Source organism: Python bivittatus, unplaced genomic scaffold (genome assembly GCF_059951505.1).
Source record: "Python bivittatus isolate LINGU-HERP-01145 unplaced genomic scaffold, Pbiv_v1 ctg000180_np1212, whole genome shotgun sequence".
Classification (NCBI taxonomy): Eukaryota; Metazoa; Chordata; class Lepidosauria; order Squamata; family Pythonidae; genus Python; species Python bivittatus.
In genome coordinates, this window is record NW_028277047.1 from 4,436,759 (window position 1) to 4,455,083 (window position 18,325).

General features: G+C 43.4%; 2 protein-coding genes across 11 annotated transcripts in view; one reads left to right on the forward strand and one right to left on the reverse strand.

The window, feature by feature from the left end:
* DNAJC4 (DnaJ heat shock protein family (Hsp40) member C4) overlaps positions 1-2,627 on the reverse strand; it is a 19,463-nt gene extending 16,836 nt beyond the window's left edge. The window contains exons 1-2 of one of the 2 annotated variants that reach the window (XM_007435066.4): positions 2,531-2,627; positions 493-613 (exon numbers count right to left, since the gene is read on the reverse strand). In XM_007435066.4, the coding sequence (XP_007435128.2) occupies positions 493-584 (92 nt within the window). In that variant the 5' untranslated portion in view covers positions 585-613; positions 2,531-2,627. Of the gene's footprint in view, positions 1-492; positions 614-2,299; positions 2,426-2,530 lie in introns of those variants that run through there. The other variant, XM_088137360.1, reaches the window with a different exon arrangement.
* Positions 2,327-18,275, forward strand: NUDT22 (nudix hydrolase 22). 9 transcript variants are annotated; one of them, XR_015795549.1, is made up of 9 exons: positions 2,491-2,627; positions 4,032-5,177; positions 7,176-7,248; positions 10,328-10,825; positions 11,068-11,181; positions 11,460-11,557; positions 11,823-11,916; positions 12,513-12,773; positions 18,162-18,275. XR_015795549.1 is itself a non-coding variant. In XM_088137358.1 (9 exons), exons 4-8 carry the CDS (start codon positions 10,328-10,330, stop codon positions 12,615-12,617), a joined length of 909 nt encoding a protein of 302 aa, XP_087993484.1. In that variant the 5' UTR covers positions 2,491-2,627; positions 4,032-5,177; positions 7,176-7,248; the 3' UTR covers positions 12,618-12,628; positions 12,722-14,149. The 9 variants fall into 9 exon arrangements, 8 of the variants coding, with proteins under 8 accessions (XP_025026880.1, XP_087993481.1, XP_087993484.1 ...); XM_088137358.1 differs by lacking the exon at positions 18,162-18,275 and having other exon boundaries at positions 12,513-12,628; positions 12,722-14,149; XM_088137359.1 differs by lacking the exon at positions 18,162-18,275 and having other exon boundaries at positions 12,513-12,628; positions 12,725-14,149.
* Positions 18,276-18,325: the final 50 nt, after the last annotated feature.

Below are 18,325 nucleotides of genomic sequence, written 5' to 3' on the forward strand. Positions count from 1 at the left end.
GGGTTTACAGGTTGCCCTAAGCCATGATGTGGCTTGCTGGTTTGGGGCTTAGCAGCCAGTTCAAATTGAGCCACTGGGCCTTACAAACCATGGCAGTGGGCTTAGAACAGGGTTTCTCAACTTTAAGAAGGGTGGAGTTCAACTTCCAGAATACTCAGCCAGCCAGAATTTTGGGAGTTGAAGTCCACACATCTTAAAGCGGACAAGGTTGAGAAACACTGGCTTAGAACCAGTGTTCTAAGTTCTAGGTCTCAATTTTAACACATTATGGTTTAGCATAATGTTTATTATTATCCACACTATCTACAGTACCTACACTGTTCCTACAGTGTAATGAACTAGCAATCATGGTTTAGAGACCCCACAAATTAAAGCAGGTTGCTTTACGGAGCAATATTTTGCTTACACCTTTTAATATAATTTCTGGGTCAGAAATGGTGCCCCCAGATTCTTAGCAGTTCAAGTGCCTGAATTAACTGCAAGAAGACTCACCAGCTATAGATTGTGGTAGAAAATGCCCGATGCCGGGAATTTTGGCAAAGTTGGCAACAACGACAAATGAAATATAGATTAGCCAAGGTCATTTCTTGAAATCCCTTATCCTGGTCTTAACCTGACAAACAAAATGAGAAGAGAAAGAGGGAGTCATTACAATGTAAGCAACTGCTCAAAGGTTGCATTTACAGTAGATATGATTTTTTGGGTCAGTGTAGTTCTAGGATACAAACAAGGAGCAAATTTCCCTAGGTTCCAAAGTGAAATCAAGGGCATCTCAACGGGCTTCATGTCATCACAATCATTTATTGGATTTATCTTGATTTATTGCTGTTAAGGAGCACACCGTTCATCATCACCTCACTGTTCTTTACTTCACAACAAACCTGCAAGGGAGACCAGCCTAAGATTTCATGGCTGATTTGACCTGGCTCTCAGTTCTAGCCCAACCCTCTAGCCCAGGGGATCTTAACCTGGGGTCCATGGATCCTTGAAGGGTCTATGGATAGATCTCAGGGGGTCCGCCAATTTGGATGGGGAAAAAGATCATAACTTTATTTCCACGAACCCCTAATTGAAATGTAGCTTTTCATTCAACAATGGATGCAGGCAATCAAATCATTTATGGCCTCCGGACTCCAAAAATGTTTGCTAACGCATCCCCCTGTCTAAAATGATCACACCTTAAAAAAAGGGTATTGTAATTGATTTAACAGATTAATAAAGAAGCACATATATTACTGTGTTACTTATTTGTGCCATGATTCTGTTGATTCAGCACCACCAGTGGTTTATTTGCTGTTGACAGTGTTTCTCAACCTTGGCAACTTGAAGATGGGTGGACTTCAACTCCCAGAATTCCCCAGCCAGCCATGCTGGCTGGGGAATTCTGGGAGTTGAAGTCCACCCATCTTCAAGTTGCCACAGTTGAGAAACACTGGTTGTTGGAGTCTGTGTGATACTGCTGTGGTTCATTAGACCACAGAGCCTGGTATGTCAACACTATATGCCATCATGAGAGACCAGAAAAGGGAAATACTATGTTTTTTCTAGTTTAAAAACTATTCTATTACAGCTGAAAAGCCAGGTTTATGCTGGCAAAGAGCTCTATCCCAATTTGAAGCAGGCCTGAAGGGTTAAGTTCTGCGGGGGTGAACCCAGGAGCCTGAGTAAGGCTGCAATCTAATTAAAGAAATATTACTTGTGATAGCGGAGAATATGATTTGACCTGTAATGCTGGCTTTAGCCAATATCTTAAATTTTGCAAGAGAAGCATACTTTTTTAAAGAACAAATCCTGATCTACATTGAATTGTTTAGGCATCTTGGTGTAATGCATTACCTTCCTGGTTTCCCCCCCCCCCCATTGGAATATTTTTATTTGGCCTTGTAATATGAATTAACAGAAGGAATGATCTCTTATTCTTGGATATTGTTAGCTGATCAAACAGCTGGGTTCATACATTGTGCTAAACTCTAAAATGGCTTGTTTGGCTAGGCTGGGGCGGGCACCCACTGATTTTTCTTAACATGGCATTCAATGCTGTACGCATCAGGCATTTTTAGTTACTTTAATATTCCATCCATTTCCTTCCCCCAAATATGAACATGTACTGGGCTAAAGCAGACGTCCCCAACCCCCAGCGTTGGACTACAAATCCCATCGCTCAGCCGAAGCAGCTGAGCGAAGGGCTCTCCTTAAGAGAAGGAGGCATATGGTCAACCATCCGAGGGTCGGAACTTTAAGAAGCCTGGCCGATATTTCCGGGGGGAAGAAGTAGGAGGACACCTACGACAAAAGCTACCTTGGGAGCACGGAAGTGGAGCGGAAGGAAGAAGAAAAGTCCCAAACGATCTCTGGAGAAAACCGGAGAAAGGGGCCAAGAGAGGTTCTGAAATCCGTGGGACTGCTCGTCCTTAAAAAAAAGAAACCGCAGCCGCTCCCAACTGCCGGAGCAAAAGTGGGAAGGTGACTGCGGGGAAAGAAAGGAGGAAGGGGCAATGACGGGGACACGGCGGTTACCATAGAAACTCACCAACTGGTGCGTCGACTGCGGCCGCCATTTTGATCTCACTGTCGCGAGCCTCCCGCGGTCCCGAAGAGGAGGGAGAAGGGAAAGGAGCGACATCCGGGTACTCTCTTAGATTGACGTCACTTTTAAGCCTTAATCTTGCTCTTGCCTCCAAAGGGGCTGGTCCTACAAGTCCCAGAATTCTTTGCCCGGGATTCTGAGGGGGCATTTTGGGAAGTGTAGTAGTCCGTTCGGATGGACGACCTGTTACTGTACTCTTTTTTCTTAAGTGCTAATTAGGATGTAGATGCGAAACAGGTAGTATACATTTCCCTCATGATTTGGTGAAAAGTTAATGTTATGCATACAAAAGCTAGACCAGTGTTTCTCAAGCTTGGCTACTTTAAGAGGAGTGGACTTCAACTCCCAGAATTCCCTGGCTGGGGAATTCTGGGAGTTGAAGTCCACTCCTCTTAAAGTGGCCAAGCTTGAGAAACACTGAGCTAGACCATGTCAAGTTTTTATATCTAGGTACATGTTTAGGTGAAACAATAGACCAGCAGTTCTCAAACATTGTGGTCTCAGGACCCCTTTACATTCTTAAAAATAATGGAAGACCCCAAAGAGCTTTGGTTTATGTGGGTTATATCTATTGATTTTTGCTATATGTATTGGAAATTAAAACTGAGAAATTGTAAAATATTCATTTACTTGACGTGACAGACCCCCCTGAAGTGGTCTGGGGGACCCTTGAGCTTCCCAGAGCACACTTTGAGCACCACTGCATTAGACCATGTCACGTTTTATACATACACACACATGCCCAGACATACATATATGCACATAAATTATATCTGAAGTGAAAAGTTAGACCAGGTCCGGTTTTATACACATCCACGTGCCTATATGCTTGCACACACATACACGTTTTATATATTTAGATGTAATAGGCCTGTAAAATTAACATGTAATAGGCAAACAGCTAAACCATGTCAAGTTTGTGTATAGTGCGCACACACGCACACACACAGGTGAAATGCTAGACTGTCAGATTTTATAGACGCACACAAACATACACACATACATTTTAGGCGAAAGATCAAGTTTATACACACACACACAAGCATATATATATATTTAGATGAAACAGTAGATGTGTCAGTTTTTTAAATTGTGTGTGTGTGTGTGTGTGTCTGTCACACACACCCGCACACGCTTGGCTCCGTTTCTTGTCTTGTGGCAATGCCTCCAAAGCAGATCTGAGAAGGCTGAGTGATTTTCTATACCCCCAGATGGCTCTGAGGTCATTGTTGTAGGTCAAACTTTCAAGCAGAAGATTGAGGGCCAAGTAAAAATTGGCAGCCGAGGTCTGTCAAATGCACTATTGTTCCTCCCCTCCGAGACACTGAGGGTTGCCTTTTTGCCAGCAGCTGGAGGTGCCTGAAGCCAAGTCACTGACCACTGAATCAAGTCCCAGTGAATGAATCTTTGCTTTACCCAAATGTGTTTTTTTTTTTAATTGAAGGATGCAAATGCCAAAAGTTGAAAGGCGAAGGAACAGCTGGCTCTGGGATCTCCTGCCAGGGCTGTGGGACCTTGATTGGAGAAAGAGCTCCGCAGATGCCCTTTCCAAAGACAACGAGGAAAAGGGCTCATATTTGCTCAGTCACAAAACTCGTGGGAAGGGTGCCAGCAGACTCCCAGTGAAACAGGCCAAGGAGCCCAGCCAACAAAACTCACTTTTGTCAGAGGTGCGACAGTGACGTCTCCCTTTCACCGGAAGGGAGAGAGAATGGCCCTTCTATTTTGTTTTATTTTTGAATGTGGGTTCCTCCTACAAAGGGCCCAGTCAGGACTGCTTAGGAAAACCAGCGTCGAAAGGGAAGTGTGCTGTTGCCAAGTAGAAATGGCGAAACTCCCTATGGTACAAAGGAGAGACAAAAGATAAAAAGACAGCAGAAATTAATGCTTCATGCCCCAAGCTCCAAGCTGAGAATGATCTTAGATCAGGGTTACCAAATTTTGTTGAATCTTGACCCCTGAAAATGAGAAATGAATTTGTCAAAAAAACAAAACAAAAAACTGAATAAAATTATTTTATTGGCATTAGGCTTGGGAAAGAAAGAACCTACTTTTAATAATTCAATTTTTAATCTATATAACATAGGAGTTCTCAATGGCCCATTGTGGATTTGCACAGGCACGTGAGGAATAGGCTTTAAAAGCCTGCCAACTTTTTAAGCAGAAACACTTTCAAAACTTGCTCCCGTTTTTTCTGGCCGAGCTTGCAGCTGGTTTGCATAAGACAAAACAGGAAGCAAAAACCAGAATGTGTTTTTACCAGAGCTCCCACTTTGCCTGTGCAAACCTGATTCAGTTTTTGTTTCTTCAATTGCAACCCCTCCTCAAGTTGTTCACAATCAGTGGGGGTGTGTGTGTGTGTCATGAACCACAGTTTGAGAATCTTTCTTCATCTGATCTTGAAATTTTGTATAAAAAGTAGCACTCTTAAAGCAGGGGCTTTTTTGTTATAGGACCTTGGTGAATGCCCAGCGGTGCCATCTTTTGGAGCTGTGGAATGATCCTGCACATAGCCTAGTAAAGAACTGTTAACCGAAGAAACAAAGTTTCAACCTATTGCTGTCGCAAGACGGGGACGCCCCAACTTGAGGTTTTCCATAATACATAATAATTCATTATACATAGCATCTGGGTTAACCATAGATAGTAAAGTAAGGCACTATTGGGCTACAAACCACAGCTGGGTTCACACAACCCGGCAAAATTGGGCTATATGATGGCTTAAGTGTAATGTGTGAACCCAGCTTTTTATCTGAATTGGCTCTTATTACTCTGCGTGAACTGACATCTCTGTTGATCTTTTTAGACAGGATAAACAAGATTGTCCAGAACACAAGTTAATCTTACTCTGGGGGAGATGGGCGGCATATACATTTATAAATAAATAAAGTAAGTAGGTAAGTTAAGGGACCAAATAGACTGATGTTTCACCAAAAATTGGCTGCCATTTAATGGAGCCAGCAAACCTGCCATCCAGACAGAACCTGGAGAGGGTTTAAATGTCGGTAACCCCAAAGGTACCCTATCTAGGTTTTCCTAATATTTGAAGCTAGTCTGGTATGTGATGTCGCTTTAGTGTGTTGTGTCAACCCTGCCACTGCAATTTGTAAAACAGTGGCTTATGGTACAGGGTGTTACATGAACCCGCTAATTGTGGTTTATACAACAAACTACAATTAAGCAAAGTATGAATTAATGTAATGTATGAACCCAGTTTCTGTGCCAGAATGCTGATTTCCATCAAGTGGAGATATATAGGAAAATATGAAGAATTAAGAACAGGGGCAGATGGAAATTCTGCTTGAAATGCTTAACCTGTTGTCAGTGTGGTTCATGCAACATGCTAGACCATGTTTATGCTGGTGAAATAATAATGCAATGTTTTAACAAAGCAAACGTATTATCACTTTAGGCGATGGTCTGGTTCACACAACCTACTAAGATAATGGCTACGTTTCCAAATCCCCCAACCTTATTTTAGTCTACTGTACTGTATTGTGTGAACCTGCGCTAGGTATTCAAGTCAATGTCAGCAAAAACGTCACCACAGTTATTTGTCCTAGCCAATCCTACAGTTGCCTTCCTCTTCAGGAAAAGCAAACCAACTTTATTGCAGCATCTTGTTAACAGTGGTTTTGAATTAGGGATGAATTAGCGTCATCCAGAGATTTTAAAGCCTGCTGATTTAAATTATGTTTTAAAAAACAAAAATAAGCAGGAGAAACAAGACAAGATCAGGAGTTGGTCACCCTAGTTTTGGACTTAAGTCTCCAGGGTAGAACCTACTTTTTCTTCCCCTCCTCCAATTCATATAAGCCCCCACCCCTCAGATCTTCCTACTGAGATTAAAATTAATTAGTGCCCATTACAAATCAGATTATATGCATCCTGTGTGCATGCATGTGCAAATCTCTCCTGAATAGAGCTATTCCCAGAGAGGCATATCAGGTGTTCAGTACCATTGGAGAGAAAGCCACATGCATTTCCACACCTAACAAATGGTCATAATCCTCCATAACTCCTGAAATTTTGGATTTCTGGCATCCATTGTTATGACTCCTCAATCTTGGACTTCTTAATCTGGAAATCAGCCCCTGGAATCGGCAGTGCAAGGCAGAATTTAAGAAAATTGGTTTTTAGAGAAAGGGGTCTTGCTCCCTGGCATATAACAATGAAAGAAAAGAATGGGAGAGGAATATTTACAGTTCAGTATGAAGCATTGTGAACCCATGGAAAAAAAAAAAACTTTCATATGTGCTTAAACTAATAAAGTACTGGGAAAATTCCTCCAGTGCTTTGCTGCAAAGAATCCCTTTCTTAATTGCTTTCGACATTATCATCTGTCTTCTTTTTAGTATTGTTGTAAGCCCAACCAGCTTCAGCAGACTGTCTTTTCCTGGTTCAAATCCCAAATAAACTTTTTCAGCATGTCTTCTCTGCTCACTTTAAACTGTGACATAATGGGGTCTGCTCAAGCTGTCTGGCTTCCAGCTACATTGACTGTTTGCTTATTATATGGAGTGTTAGTTATGAAATGATTACACCAGTATTTGGAGGCAATTATTCCAGGCCTGGTTTCATTCTGCAGAGATGGGTGCTAAAAAAAACTACAGGAGCCCACTTGATCTGGAAGGAAAAGAACAGAACGGATCAGAAATTGGGTAAATATAGGAGCTGGGATTTATAGTATTTGCGTAGAGTTGCATTTGAATGACTTTTAGAAGGGAAAAAGGAATATGTTCCTAACAGGTGTGCTGTTAGCCAGGTTCTTAAATTAGTATTCCACTATCCTTATACAGAGAATTTTAATTTCCGTCATCCACAGACAACATGGGTTATGGTACAATTCGTCAAGAAAATGAAGTTCAAACATTTGGCATAGTGCAACACGTGAACCTTTTAATTATGCTAGGTGGAGATGCTGATTGCTGTTAAAAATAGTTCACAAATCTGTTGTAATATTTTGCATACCTGCACAATATAGCCAGTTTGGGATACACGATTGAGTTAAGCATGTTATGTGAACACCATCACTGTGTTTGCATCATGGATGTAATAAGTTAAGGGAAAAATCTAGCAGCTGTAAACATACTGAATTAACCGTGATAGGATTCTGGGTTGGGGTTTTTTGTTTTTTGGTGACGGTTCAGTGCAGTTGTACATTCAGTCATTTGGTCAGTTTATGATTCAGTTTATTGTGCAAATGCAAAAACTGGGTTAGTTCAGCAAGTAGCGGAAGAGCATTTTGTGAATGCAGCTGCTGTGGGATTCTGCAGGTGTGAATAGACTTGATTGTAGAGGGGAATCCAGCATATAAACCCAGGGTGGCATTCACACAACACACTAAGATATGTCTTGTTTAACCATTGTTTATTGTATCAAGTACAACTGGTGGGATTCATGCAGCTGGTCTGCAGGCTATATAAACTGGATTTGATATGGAGGCCCTTTAGCATATCATGGGCTAAAAAGGTATATCCGTAAATTAAAATATGCCATAAACAAGCCAACCATGATTTGGTTTAGCGTGTTGTGTTAAACTAACCTGTCACTATAAAGGAACCTACTGTACAAGGAGAGTCGATGGCTCACGCACTGCTTTCTGAAATGGATACAGTTCAGACAGAATTTTAACATCTAATGGGAAATGAGCTCTGAGCCTATACTGGGGCTATGATGATGCTGCCCCATTTTTATTTTTGTGGATAAGCGTTTATTTAAAAAAAGGATTTGAAACCTTTTTAAGTCTATGAAAAAGATGTTGAGTTATCCAGTGACTATTCAGCAAAGCTGCAATGAGGCGGTTGTTTTTCTCATGCTGCAGAAAATTATTACCATTAAACCGCAATGATTGCATTCCGTGTTGTAGGGACAGCAAATGGGCCAATCTTGGCTCCATAATTAAATTGAAGAGTCACAATCTCATAATTCTCAGCTCGAGGGCTGACATCCTTCTTGGATTTATGGCATCTGTGATCAGGCCCAAAAAGCTTAAATGGATCTAACGTCAGACGTGGAGAATGAGGGTGGTAGGTGGAATTAAGAATTAGCGTAAAGCCTCAATTTTTTATTTCTTTGCCCTCCCTATCAAATGTCTCTGCTATTTCCCCTCCATTTGGCTTTTTCATGCTCTAGATAAGAGTGGCCAACTTCTAGCCAGCCTCTGCAGCTCATCCTTGAGCTGCAGATATTTAGAGCAATAACACTTCCAACCAAACGAACCACTGATTATTATGCTCAGTTCAAGGTGCCAGACTTCCAAATCCTTGACCTGCTGAAGGCCTGGCTTCTACACCACTGCAACTAATACAGAAGTCCTGCCTCCACCCCAGTCAGGAAGAAGCAGATCAAGATTTAATTTTTTGAACACTCGGCAGCCATGATTTAAGTTCTCCCTTCTCTGAACTGCCTGGTGTTTTTCTTAACATGAGTCCCATCCACTTAGCCCCCAGGATGCACCAAGGGCTGGAAAATCTGAAAATATCACTCCAATTTTGTGTCAGCCATACTGGGGGTTAATTTCCAAGGCCAGTGCATCTGACTTTCATGTACTCTGGTTGGGGGAACGGATGGAAGGAATGTGTGTTCTCTGTCCAGCTGTGGCAAGCACTGCGCATTAACCATGGGTTGCTTGACAGACGGGGCGTCCCCATTAGCAAAAGATGCAACTTGCATGTTTCAAATGAGGAGATTAAACTCACACTTGTTTGGGTAGGGAGAAGCACGTATGCACATCCAATAGCAGCCATAATCAGCAGCTGCTAGGCTGAACTAGGGAAAAAATATTAATAAAAGTTAATAAAAGAAAGGCAGAAAGAAAAAAAAACCGGAGTGACTCCTTTTGCACATGGTAGTTCCATCATCGATCCCTCAGTTCTGAGAATCCCTTGGGAAGGTCCTAGAGAGGATGTCCTGTTGCCGGCAGCAGGACGCTGGGACCTGTGATACCACACGTGGTAATTCCATCGCAAATCCTGGGTCTCAGGAAGCTGAAGAGCGTTCAGCTGAAGTAACATGGGGATTGCAGGCTGAAGAGCAATCAGCTGAAATAACACGGGGATGGGAGGCAGGAATGACTAAACGCATTTATTCTCTTGTAGGCTTTTGTGGTGCACAAGTCAATGCTGGGATGTTACAGAATCTCTGAATGTCTCAGCTGCTCAAGGAAAGGTCACAGGCCAGCTTCTGCAAAAGGAAGGGGGAAAGGGGTGGGGGAATAGGTGCCAGTTTGACTGAGGTTAAACCTGCACACTGGGTCAAAGGAAGCCGAAGATGTGAAATGGAAAGAGTTAAGAGGTTGTATCATCTTGCAAGTCATTAGTTCTGCTGGTTAAAGGTTTTTCACTAGTTCCTACCCCTCTGGAAAAGAAAATACTGTTCCTGTCTTCCAGAGCAAGTTGGCTACTAATAGAAGAGAACTGTAGATATTGGGATTGTTTTTTTCCTTTTCACATTAGATTTAAAGCAAAGGCATCGAGCTCTCGTTGTCTTTTCAGCCCCTATTCCTGTGCTTTCAACAGCAGCCTATTGAAGGAAAAACAACAACAGTCCATTTAGTTCCCATCTTGCAATTTCCCTGTCAGGGAAAGATGCTTCTATTCAGTTTCAGCGGGTTGAGTGGCTTTTAAACGGAACCCAAGTGGGGCCCCATTTTAAAAAATGCCCCTGAAATGACTGTAGAAACATACTGGCCACTCAAACCAGAGGAAATGCTGGAAGTTTCCCCTTTTTCTTTTTCAGATGCCTTTAGATGAACAAGGCAGACAAAGGATGGATTCAGATATTTCCTTCCTGTTCCAGTGCCCAGTTCCTGGGGGTATCCCAGAGTCTCAAGTCCGAGCAGAACTTTCCCCCCTCTATGACCGGAACTCGCTGCCCAGATACCAGGCCCAAATCGACAGCACATGGGCAGCACGTTGCCAGCAGAACCGGTGGCTTTTCAACGGGGCTAAATTTCGCCTCCACTCAGTCAAGGTGGATGGAACTTTTTTGACTTTCCATCTGGGGCTTACCAGCTATAAGGACTTCGTGGGCACCAACTTGGCTGAGACAGCCAGGCAGCTCCAGGAGCAGGGGCACAAGGACTTTGGGAATAGCCAAGCCTACCTCGCCGAACCCCTAGGCGTGGGTGCCATGTTGCACACAGCAGACGACACCTTTGTCTTCTTGCGACGCAGCCTGTGTGTGGGGGAAGCGCCAGGAAAGATCGATGTTCCTGGGGGACACCCGGAACCTCAGGTGGGTGTCCTTATCTGGTTTGGGACAGTGGAGGGAATTCCAGTAATCTTAGAAGTATGTATTGTATCTCCTTACCCCCGTTAACTAAACAGGGATGTAGCCATATTGGAAAATTAGAGAACCAAATGCAAGCTCTGCATGTCAGCCCCTCCAGCTGGTTGCTGCTGGTGGATCCTGCGTGCAGCCCGTCCTGGCATGCTGAATAGGGTAGCGTGCCTGCTCCTATTGCCCTCTCTTTGCAGGCTGTGTTAGGAGATGGCACCTTGGAGGGATCATCTATCCGCCATCAGGACCTTCCAGGAGACCTCGTGGTCAGAGAACTGTTCTCCTCTGTGCTTCGTGAGATCCAGGATGAGGTGAGCGGCTGGAAGACAAGAAGAGGGAGATTTTGCGATGGCTCCCTTATTAATTTTATCCCCTCCTGTTTTGTGTGTTTTTACTGATTTGTATATGTATTTTTTTGTTTTTATGTATTTTTTAAAATTGTTGCATGCTGCCCAGAGTCACCTTGTGTGAGATGGGTGGCTATATAAATATAATAATAAATATAATAAATAAATAAATAAAGGAGGGGGCGTGCTGTTGGGCCTTTCTCCTTGGCTGCTGCCGGAACCAGATTTTTACCTGTTGGCAGGTGAACCTTCAACCAGCCACACTCAGCAGGCCTACTTTGCTTGGGATAGCTCGGAATGAAACCAGCGCAGGCCGGTGCAGTGTTGAATTCTACGTCCGGTAATGCATTAGTTCCCGGGGAAGTGGGAATACAGTCCAGTCCTATTTTCAATCCCCAAATATTGTTCTGTATTTAGCAACAGTACCTTCACGGTAGCTTGTTCTACTTCGTCCAGCCCATTTTTTAAACCTAAGCAACATTCCAGGCTCCCAGTGGTTTCCTTGGCGTCAGATGGCTGGAGCCACACAGCTCGATGCCTGCTGCATAATGATTTCAGTTCCCATCTCCTTTGCTGATGGATCTCGACTCCATTTTGCCCATCAGGTGCAGCCTGACATCTGAGCAAGTGAGGCAGTGTTATGCTCTCGGGGGCCCTGAAGCTCTAGAATCCATCGGCATCATCTTTGTCAGCAGAGAGGTAGGTCTTTGGGCCACTGGTCCAGGGGCAGCACAGATGGAGAAATACCCAGGAGCCCAGGGATGCCTCTGGAGAAAGTATGCAACAACTTTTAGAGCTCAGAAAACAAGAAAGAAAATTGCCTTGCCTCTCTTTGGAATAAGAGCGAGGGAAGGGGAAACACTGTCAGGCTTTTAAGATTCTGTAATTATAACCTAGTATTTCTGACCTGGTCTAAGTTGAGTGAAGACCAAGAAATTGGTCTTCACTCAAAGGCAGCTGTTGGGTTATTGAAATGAACTAGGAGGAATCGGCTGCTTTTGAGGGACAGGCCCAAGTGACCTTAAGTCACTTGATAGTGTTTTAGCCTTGCCCTCTGAAAGGGTGCACTAGAGTTAATTGGGCTATATTATGCTGCCTTGAAGTGTACTTTTTAAGAGATGCAAAGCAGTAGCTAGAAAAGAGACGGGTGTGTTCTCCAGTCTTTCTCTAAAGTGCAAACTTCAGGCATCCTCAAAAATCTCTCCCCCTCCCATCAAAATGTCTGTTCGTGGCAAGGGTCCTTGCATATCCTGTTGGACTTCCTCCTGTTTCTGCATCTCTCTCTCTTGGTGCAGGGTGTCCTATCCATGGAGCAAAAAGGCGAGTTGTGGAAGGAACTGTGCCCATCAGCCAAAGGGGCAGTGAAACTATACACCGAGGTCATGGGAGCGCATCAGTAAAAGGCCCATTGGTGAGTGATGGACTCTCAGGGACTGTTCAGAACATCTTTATGAAAGCAGCAGCTGCCAGAAATTCACCGGTTCTGACATTTCACAATTCTCAGCAGAGGATGGAAGTTGTGCCAAGACTCACCCATCTCTCAAGAAAACAAACTGGTAAGGTCTTCCAGCTCCTCGAACTGTGCCTACTGCGATCCATTTCTCAATAAAGAGCCTTTTTTTAAAAAGGGTTCTCATTGCAGGTGCAATTTCAGATTCTTAGAATAGTTTAGGTTGGCTTCTGAGCCTGCGTTTCCTCTTCCCCTCTCGACTACTCAGGCTACTTTCTGTTCCTACATCTCTCCCTTGGGAAATGCCTAAGCTAGAATCTACACTGAATCCCATAAGCTGAATTGTATTTTTTCCCCCCAAATTAAATTGGTTTGGTGGACACACAGTACTGAAATCTGCACAGTATGTGCTAGGGTTATAAGCTTTGCACTGTGTACACGTTTTTTTCATATAATTTTTATTAAGTACTTTAAACAAAGATAAAAACTAGCAAGAACTATTATAAAGTAAAAGAAAGGAAGGAAGGAAAGAGAGAAAGAGAGAAAAAGCCAAAAGTTCAGAAAGAAAGAATGAAAAGAAATAGAAAAAAGTAGCTTCCAATTTTCTTTGCTGCAGTTGTAAGTACAAATACAAAATTACCTCTTACTCTATGGTTGCACCATGTATACTTTTTCATATAGCTTTGGAGCCGGAAGGGTAAATGATGTGTTTTGTATTTATGTAAAAAGTGGAACCCCTAAAGAAAATGGACTTCTGAACCCTAACCCTAATAATGTGGTTCAGTACTTATAGGAATTAGCAGTCATACAAATCTTAATGTGGTTTGCTTTGCTTTGGGTTCATGTGTTACAGGACTCTGGCTGTTGTGGTTTGTAAATCTTGATTTGTGACTCACTGTGTGAACACAGCTGATTGTGTTTTATTTAAAAAAAACACTATGAAAGGTTTGGACCTTAGCTGATGGAATAAACCACATTTGGCTGGATTTACAAAACTTCCAACCATGATGGACAAGTAACAATGGCTAGATTGACAAAATGATCTCCTAGAAAAATGTCTATTCTCACTGGATTCTTTTGCACGGGCCAGTCACAAAAATGCAAGATGAAGAAGATGGCATGAAGCGCTTCCTCTGCCCAAGAATATACAGGCCAGCCATTTTCAGACTTCAGAAGTCTAAATATTCAGACTGTTTCAGAGTGCTGTAAGAACCTGAAAATCGAGAAATTGAGTTGAGCCAGAGGGATAGCATGAGAACAACAGCATTTCAGAGGATTTAGCAGATCTCCTCACCGCGTCCTGATTATCTGGATTATTGGCAGCTTGGAGGCAATTAATGAACAACAATCTGGGTCCCTCACTATCCATCAAGCATTTTACCCACTGCCTGAGCAGCTTAGTGTCTGAGCTGTGACCCATGTTGCTCAGCTGACATATTTGTTTAATGATTTCTGCTTTGTTATGTTAGAGAACAAGGAAAGAGCCCTCTTTGGCCCTGTTCTTACATCATGCTGAACTGGGTCAAGTGGGAGACAGGGGTTTGGGGGTGTGGGGACCCCAACTGGGCTTGATTGACTCAGTCAAATAATCCTGAACTAAATTTTGTCTGAAAGAGACCCAGTCATGCTCAGATTCAAACTAATTCGCCCCACTCAGCGGAACTCCTAAACCCAATTTATTGAATGTGCTTGTGTGGACCTCCAAGAAAAAGAGCTGGAGTGAAAGAGCGACCGGAAAAGAATCCTCTCTGATTGCCAGGATCTGGCCATATGAACACATCTCCAAAGCAGTGATGGTTCCCATGGCCAAGTGGTGGCAAATGCTGTCTCTCTAACAGAGAAGAACAGGCAGTGTTTTCCTAGTGCAAGAGATACCAGGCCTGTTCTGCTGAAAAAAGATGGGGCTCTGGTAACTCCAGAATTGGTCACTTTTGTGTGCTATGTCAGTTTCTCAACCTTGGCAGCTTTAAGATGGGTGGACTTCAACTCCCAGAATTCCCTAGCCAGCATGCTGGCTAGGGAATTCTGGGAGTTGAAGTCCACCCATGCTGGCTGGGGAATTCTGGGAATCAGTCCACCCATCTTAAAGCTGCTATGTGACCCACTGGGAAAAAAAATATTTGACTGGGTTAGTGGCTGACTGGGCTGTGCCTATTTTGGGAACGGCACATTTTATCCCACTGCAGGATTGCTTACTGTAGCACAGCTCAGGCGGGTCCTGTGTGCTTAACAGCATCTTGTTCTGGGTGGAATGGCAAAAGATGTGTGAGGGTCACCTTAGATTGCTTAGGGAAGCCTGCAAATCAAACGGCTTTCGAAAGCACAGGGACAGACAAACAAACATAAAATTGGCTGCCTTAAATCTGCATCATACTTTAGTTTATCAGAATGTTCTTCTGCTGAGTAATTTTTCAAAAAATGCTTCCTTTGCATTGCATCGTCACTGTGTCATCATCTGCCCTAGATATCGACAAATAGTCTTGCGCTCAAAAGTGTTTACCATCCAAAGTCCAGGCACTGAAAAGAGGATGCAAGGGAGCAAAAATCCCGGGGGAGGGGGAACAAAGTCAGAACTTTTCGGGGTGGAGGGGGAGGACTATTTCAGCCACCAAATAGGCTGGTGAGATGAGATAAAGACAAACATTTGAAGAAGCAAAAGAAGACAGAGATTCCAGTTTTCTTTAATTGCTTGCATTGCAGCTGCCTGCTTGCGTGTGTATTGTTCCTTGGGGATATGATGGGCTGGGTGTTTGGTGGTGTTTTGCTTTGTTTTTTAATCCCTCTTAATATTCAGCTCCTTTTGTCCTTGAAATGACTTTCCAGAGATTGGGAGGCAGGACACAAACCTAGCCATATCAGGAGGAACCAAAGAAGGCGAACAGTGACACCCAGTGGTATTCTGGGCATAACACTGGATGGAAAAAAATAGAGTGTCCTAAAATAATGGTTCGAGAGCCAGTTTGGTGTAGTGGTTAAAGGCACCGGGCTAGAAACTGGGAGACCGTGAGTTCTAGTCCTGCCTTCATCATGAAGCCAGATGGATGGCCGTGGGTGAATTTGAGCCAGTCCCTCTCTCTCAGCCTATGTAATAGTATGTGGGAATGACCTTGGGAGACAGGAGGGAGAGCCGCAGATGGGACACTATCTTTATTTTTTTTCCTGCTCTATCTGGAAAGGCCCAGCACTCAAACAGGATCCTGGTGCCATGGTCTTTCTCATTAGCCACTCAAAATAATGCCTTTGGAAAGAAAATAGGAAGGGAAGAGACTGATCTCCAGCCATTCTCTCAAATCCACAGTCATCTACCCAGAACAGCAATGGGAGTTGGAAATTAAATCTTTGATCGGCTAAATCTTTGGCATTTGTTCTTGCAAGATGATTAACATAGGGCCCCTTGAAAAGGGAAATAGGCAAATTCAGGATGGATCAGGCTAACAAAGTTGTAAGTCATGTGGGTTAGAGGATATTTCCAGTTTCAGAGGAAGGATGAAGTCTCCAGGATCAGAGCGGACAATTTGAGGAGCCCAAACAGGGGTTTTGTTCTCCATCCTTCATGTCCACTGTGGACGCACCGGGCCAGACGAGTTTTGTCTGGTTTGATCTGGCTAGATAGTTTGTGGTAATCCTTTAAGATGGGAGAAACGCTGTAGCTCTTGCACACCAGCTAAGCAACCTAGTACCTTTAGACATTTTGAGTTCTGCAATGCACTCTATGTGGGCTGCCTTGGAGGCGGCTTTGGAGCAAAACGTGACAACTGGAGTCCGCTGAACCCTTCAAGATAGGCTAGGCCAAGGAACAGACTCCACAAGGATTACTGGAACTCCACTTTATTGTTGTAGGGTAAGCTTGGCAGAGTTTCTCTCTCTCCTCTTATACCCAAGAGAATCAAGGTGGGGCAATCTTGAGCTTCATTCTCATCCCTTCCTCTTCCAGAGCTAAGCTGATGATTATGTAACTGTTCTTGCACTCCTTCTTCAAGGGGATCTCCGTACCGCTCTACCATTCCTGGCAGATCAACCCCATCAAGTGAGGGGAAACACCTATTCCGAAGTCGCTGCACTGGTTCCCAATAGGCTTCTGGACCCAATTCAAAGCACTGGCGCTCATAGTTAAAGCTCTTTATGGTGTACCACTGAGATCTACCAGGAAGTGCCTTGCCAAAAGCAAATCTGCCAGTAGTGTCTGGTCACCTAGAGAGGATCTGTTGCAGGTCCCCCCCTTCTCACATGGTTCATGGGGTATGGGCCAGGTGACAAGCCTTCTCAATAGTGGCCCCTACCACATAAATAGATTTTCTGCATGTCGATCTGTCCCTAACTTGGTCCTTCAGGTCTTCCAACAGTGCCCCCATCACCACTGTAACAAAGTCCATCCCCCTTGCTGCTGGTCCTCTCTTCATTTTCCTTCCACTTTTCCCAATATTATAGACTTCTCCAGCGATCGAGTTCTTTGCATAATGGGTCCAAAGTATGATCATTTGGTCTGCAGTGAGATTATTATACACTCAAAAGTAAAAAGATTTGGTACTACCCACCATGGAGGAGCGGTTGGTGAAGATGACGGAACTTGCAGAGATAGCTAATTTGACTTCTTTGATTAGAGCAGTGTTGTCCAAACTTGGCCACTTTAAGATGAGTGGACTTCAACTCCCAGAATTCCTCAGCCAGCAGGGCTGGCTGGGGAATTCTGGGAGTTGAAGTCCACTCATCTTAAAGTGGCCAAGTTTGGACAACACTGGATTAGAGAAAAGACAACATCTACATTTATGGCTGACTGGAAACCTCTCATAGACTTTTTGCGTGGAACAGAAAAAAAATGAACTTTTGATTCGGAGGGTTGATGATTAGAAAACATTAGATAATAGAAAAGAGAGGGCTTTTTTTTTGGTAACCGTAAAGTAAGAGATAATTTTGTAATCAGACCTGTATTTGCTGCAAAGGAAATCAGAAGCTTCTATCTATTTCCTATTATCTTTTCTTTTTGCACTTTTATCTTTCTCTTTTTTTTCTTTCTTTTCTTTCTTTACATTGTATTAGTTTTTGTTACCTTTTATGTTCTTTTTAAAACACGCATACACAAATGACCAGGCTCAAATGATCATTACAGACAGACAGACAGACAGACAGACAGATAGATATAGATCATTTGAGCCTGATCATTTCTGCCTTGAGTGGGTTGATTTGTTCGATGATCCATTGGTTTGGGGGTTTTTTGGGGTGTTTTTTTTTTTTTTTTGGCTTTCCATGGTATTTTCAAGAGTCTCCTCCAACATGAAGGTTCAAAAACATCAGCGCTCTTTCTATCCAGCTTCTTCCCAGTCCAACTTTAATTTCCACTGAGTGTCATAGGAAAAACCATTGCCTGTACGACTCTGATCTTATAGGTGTATAGATATATCACAAGATCTGAATACACTATCTTTTCCAAGGCCTTAGCAAGTGCTAGCCTGTGGCAAATTTCTGAAGGCTCAACATTAAACCCCATTTCATGCAGCTTTCCCAAACCTGCCCATCTCTCGCTGTATTCGAAGACCGCTGCCCTGAACTGATCTGGCTGCAGGCTTAGCGAGAAGAATGCGAGTCTCTATGGAGAGAATGAAACTACAACTCCCAGAAGCCCATGCAGCCGAGCAGGTCAGCTGACTTCCAGAACGTCCA

Excerpts from the sequence above, each read along its gene's own strand:
- NUDT22 (XM_025171112.2), top strand. The coding sequence starts at position 10,328 with ATGCCTTTAGATGAACAAGGCAGACAAAGGATGGATTCAGATATTTCC. Across the intron at positions 11,558-11,822 it reads AGTGTTGAATTCTACGTCCG|GTGCAGCCTGACATCTGAGC; the intron begins GTAATGCATTAG and ends TTTGCCCATCAG. Across the intron at positions 11,917-12,512 it reads TCATCTTTGTCAGCAGAGAG|GGTGTCCTATCCATGGAGCA; the intron begins GTAGGTCTTTGG and ends CTCTTGGTGCAG.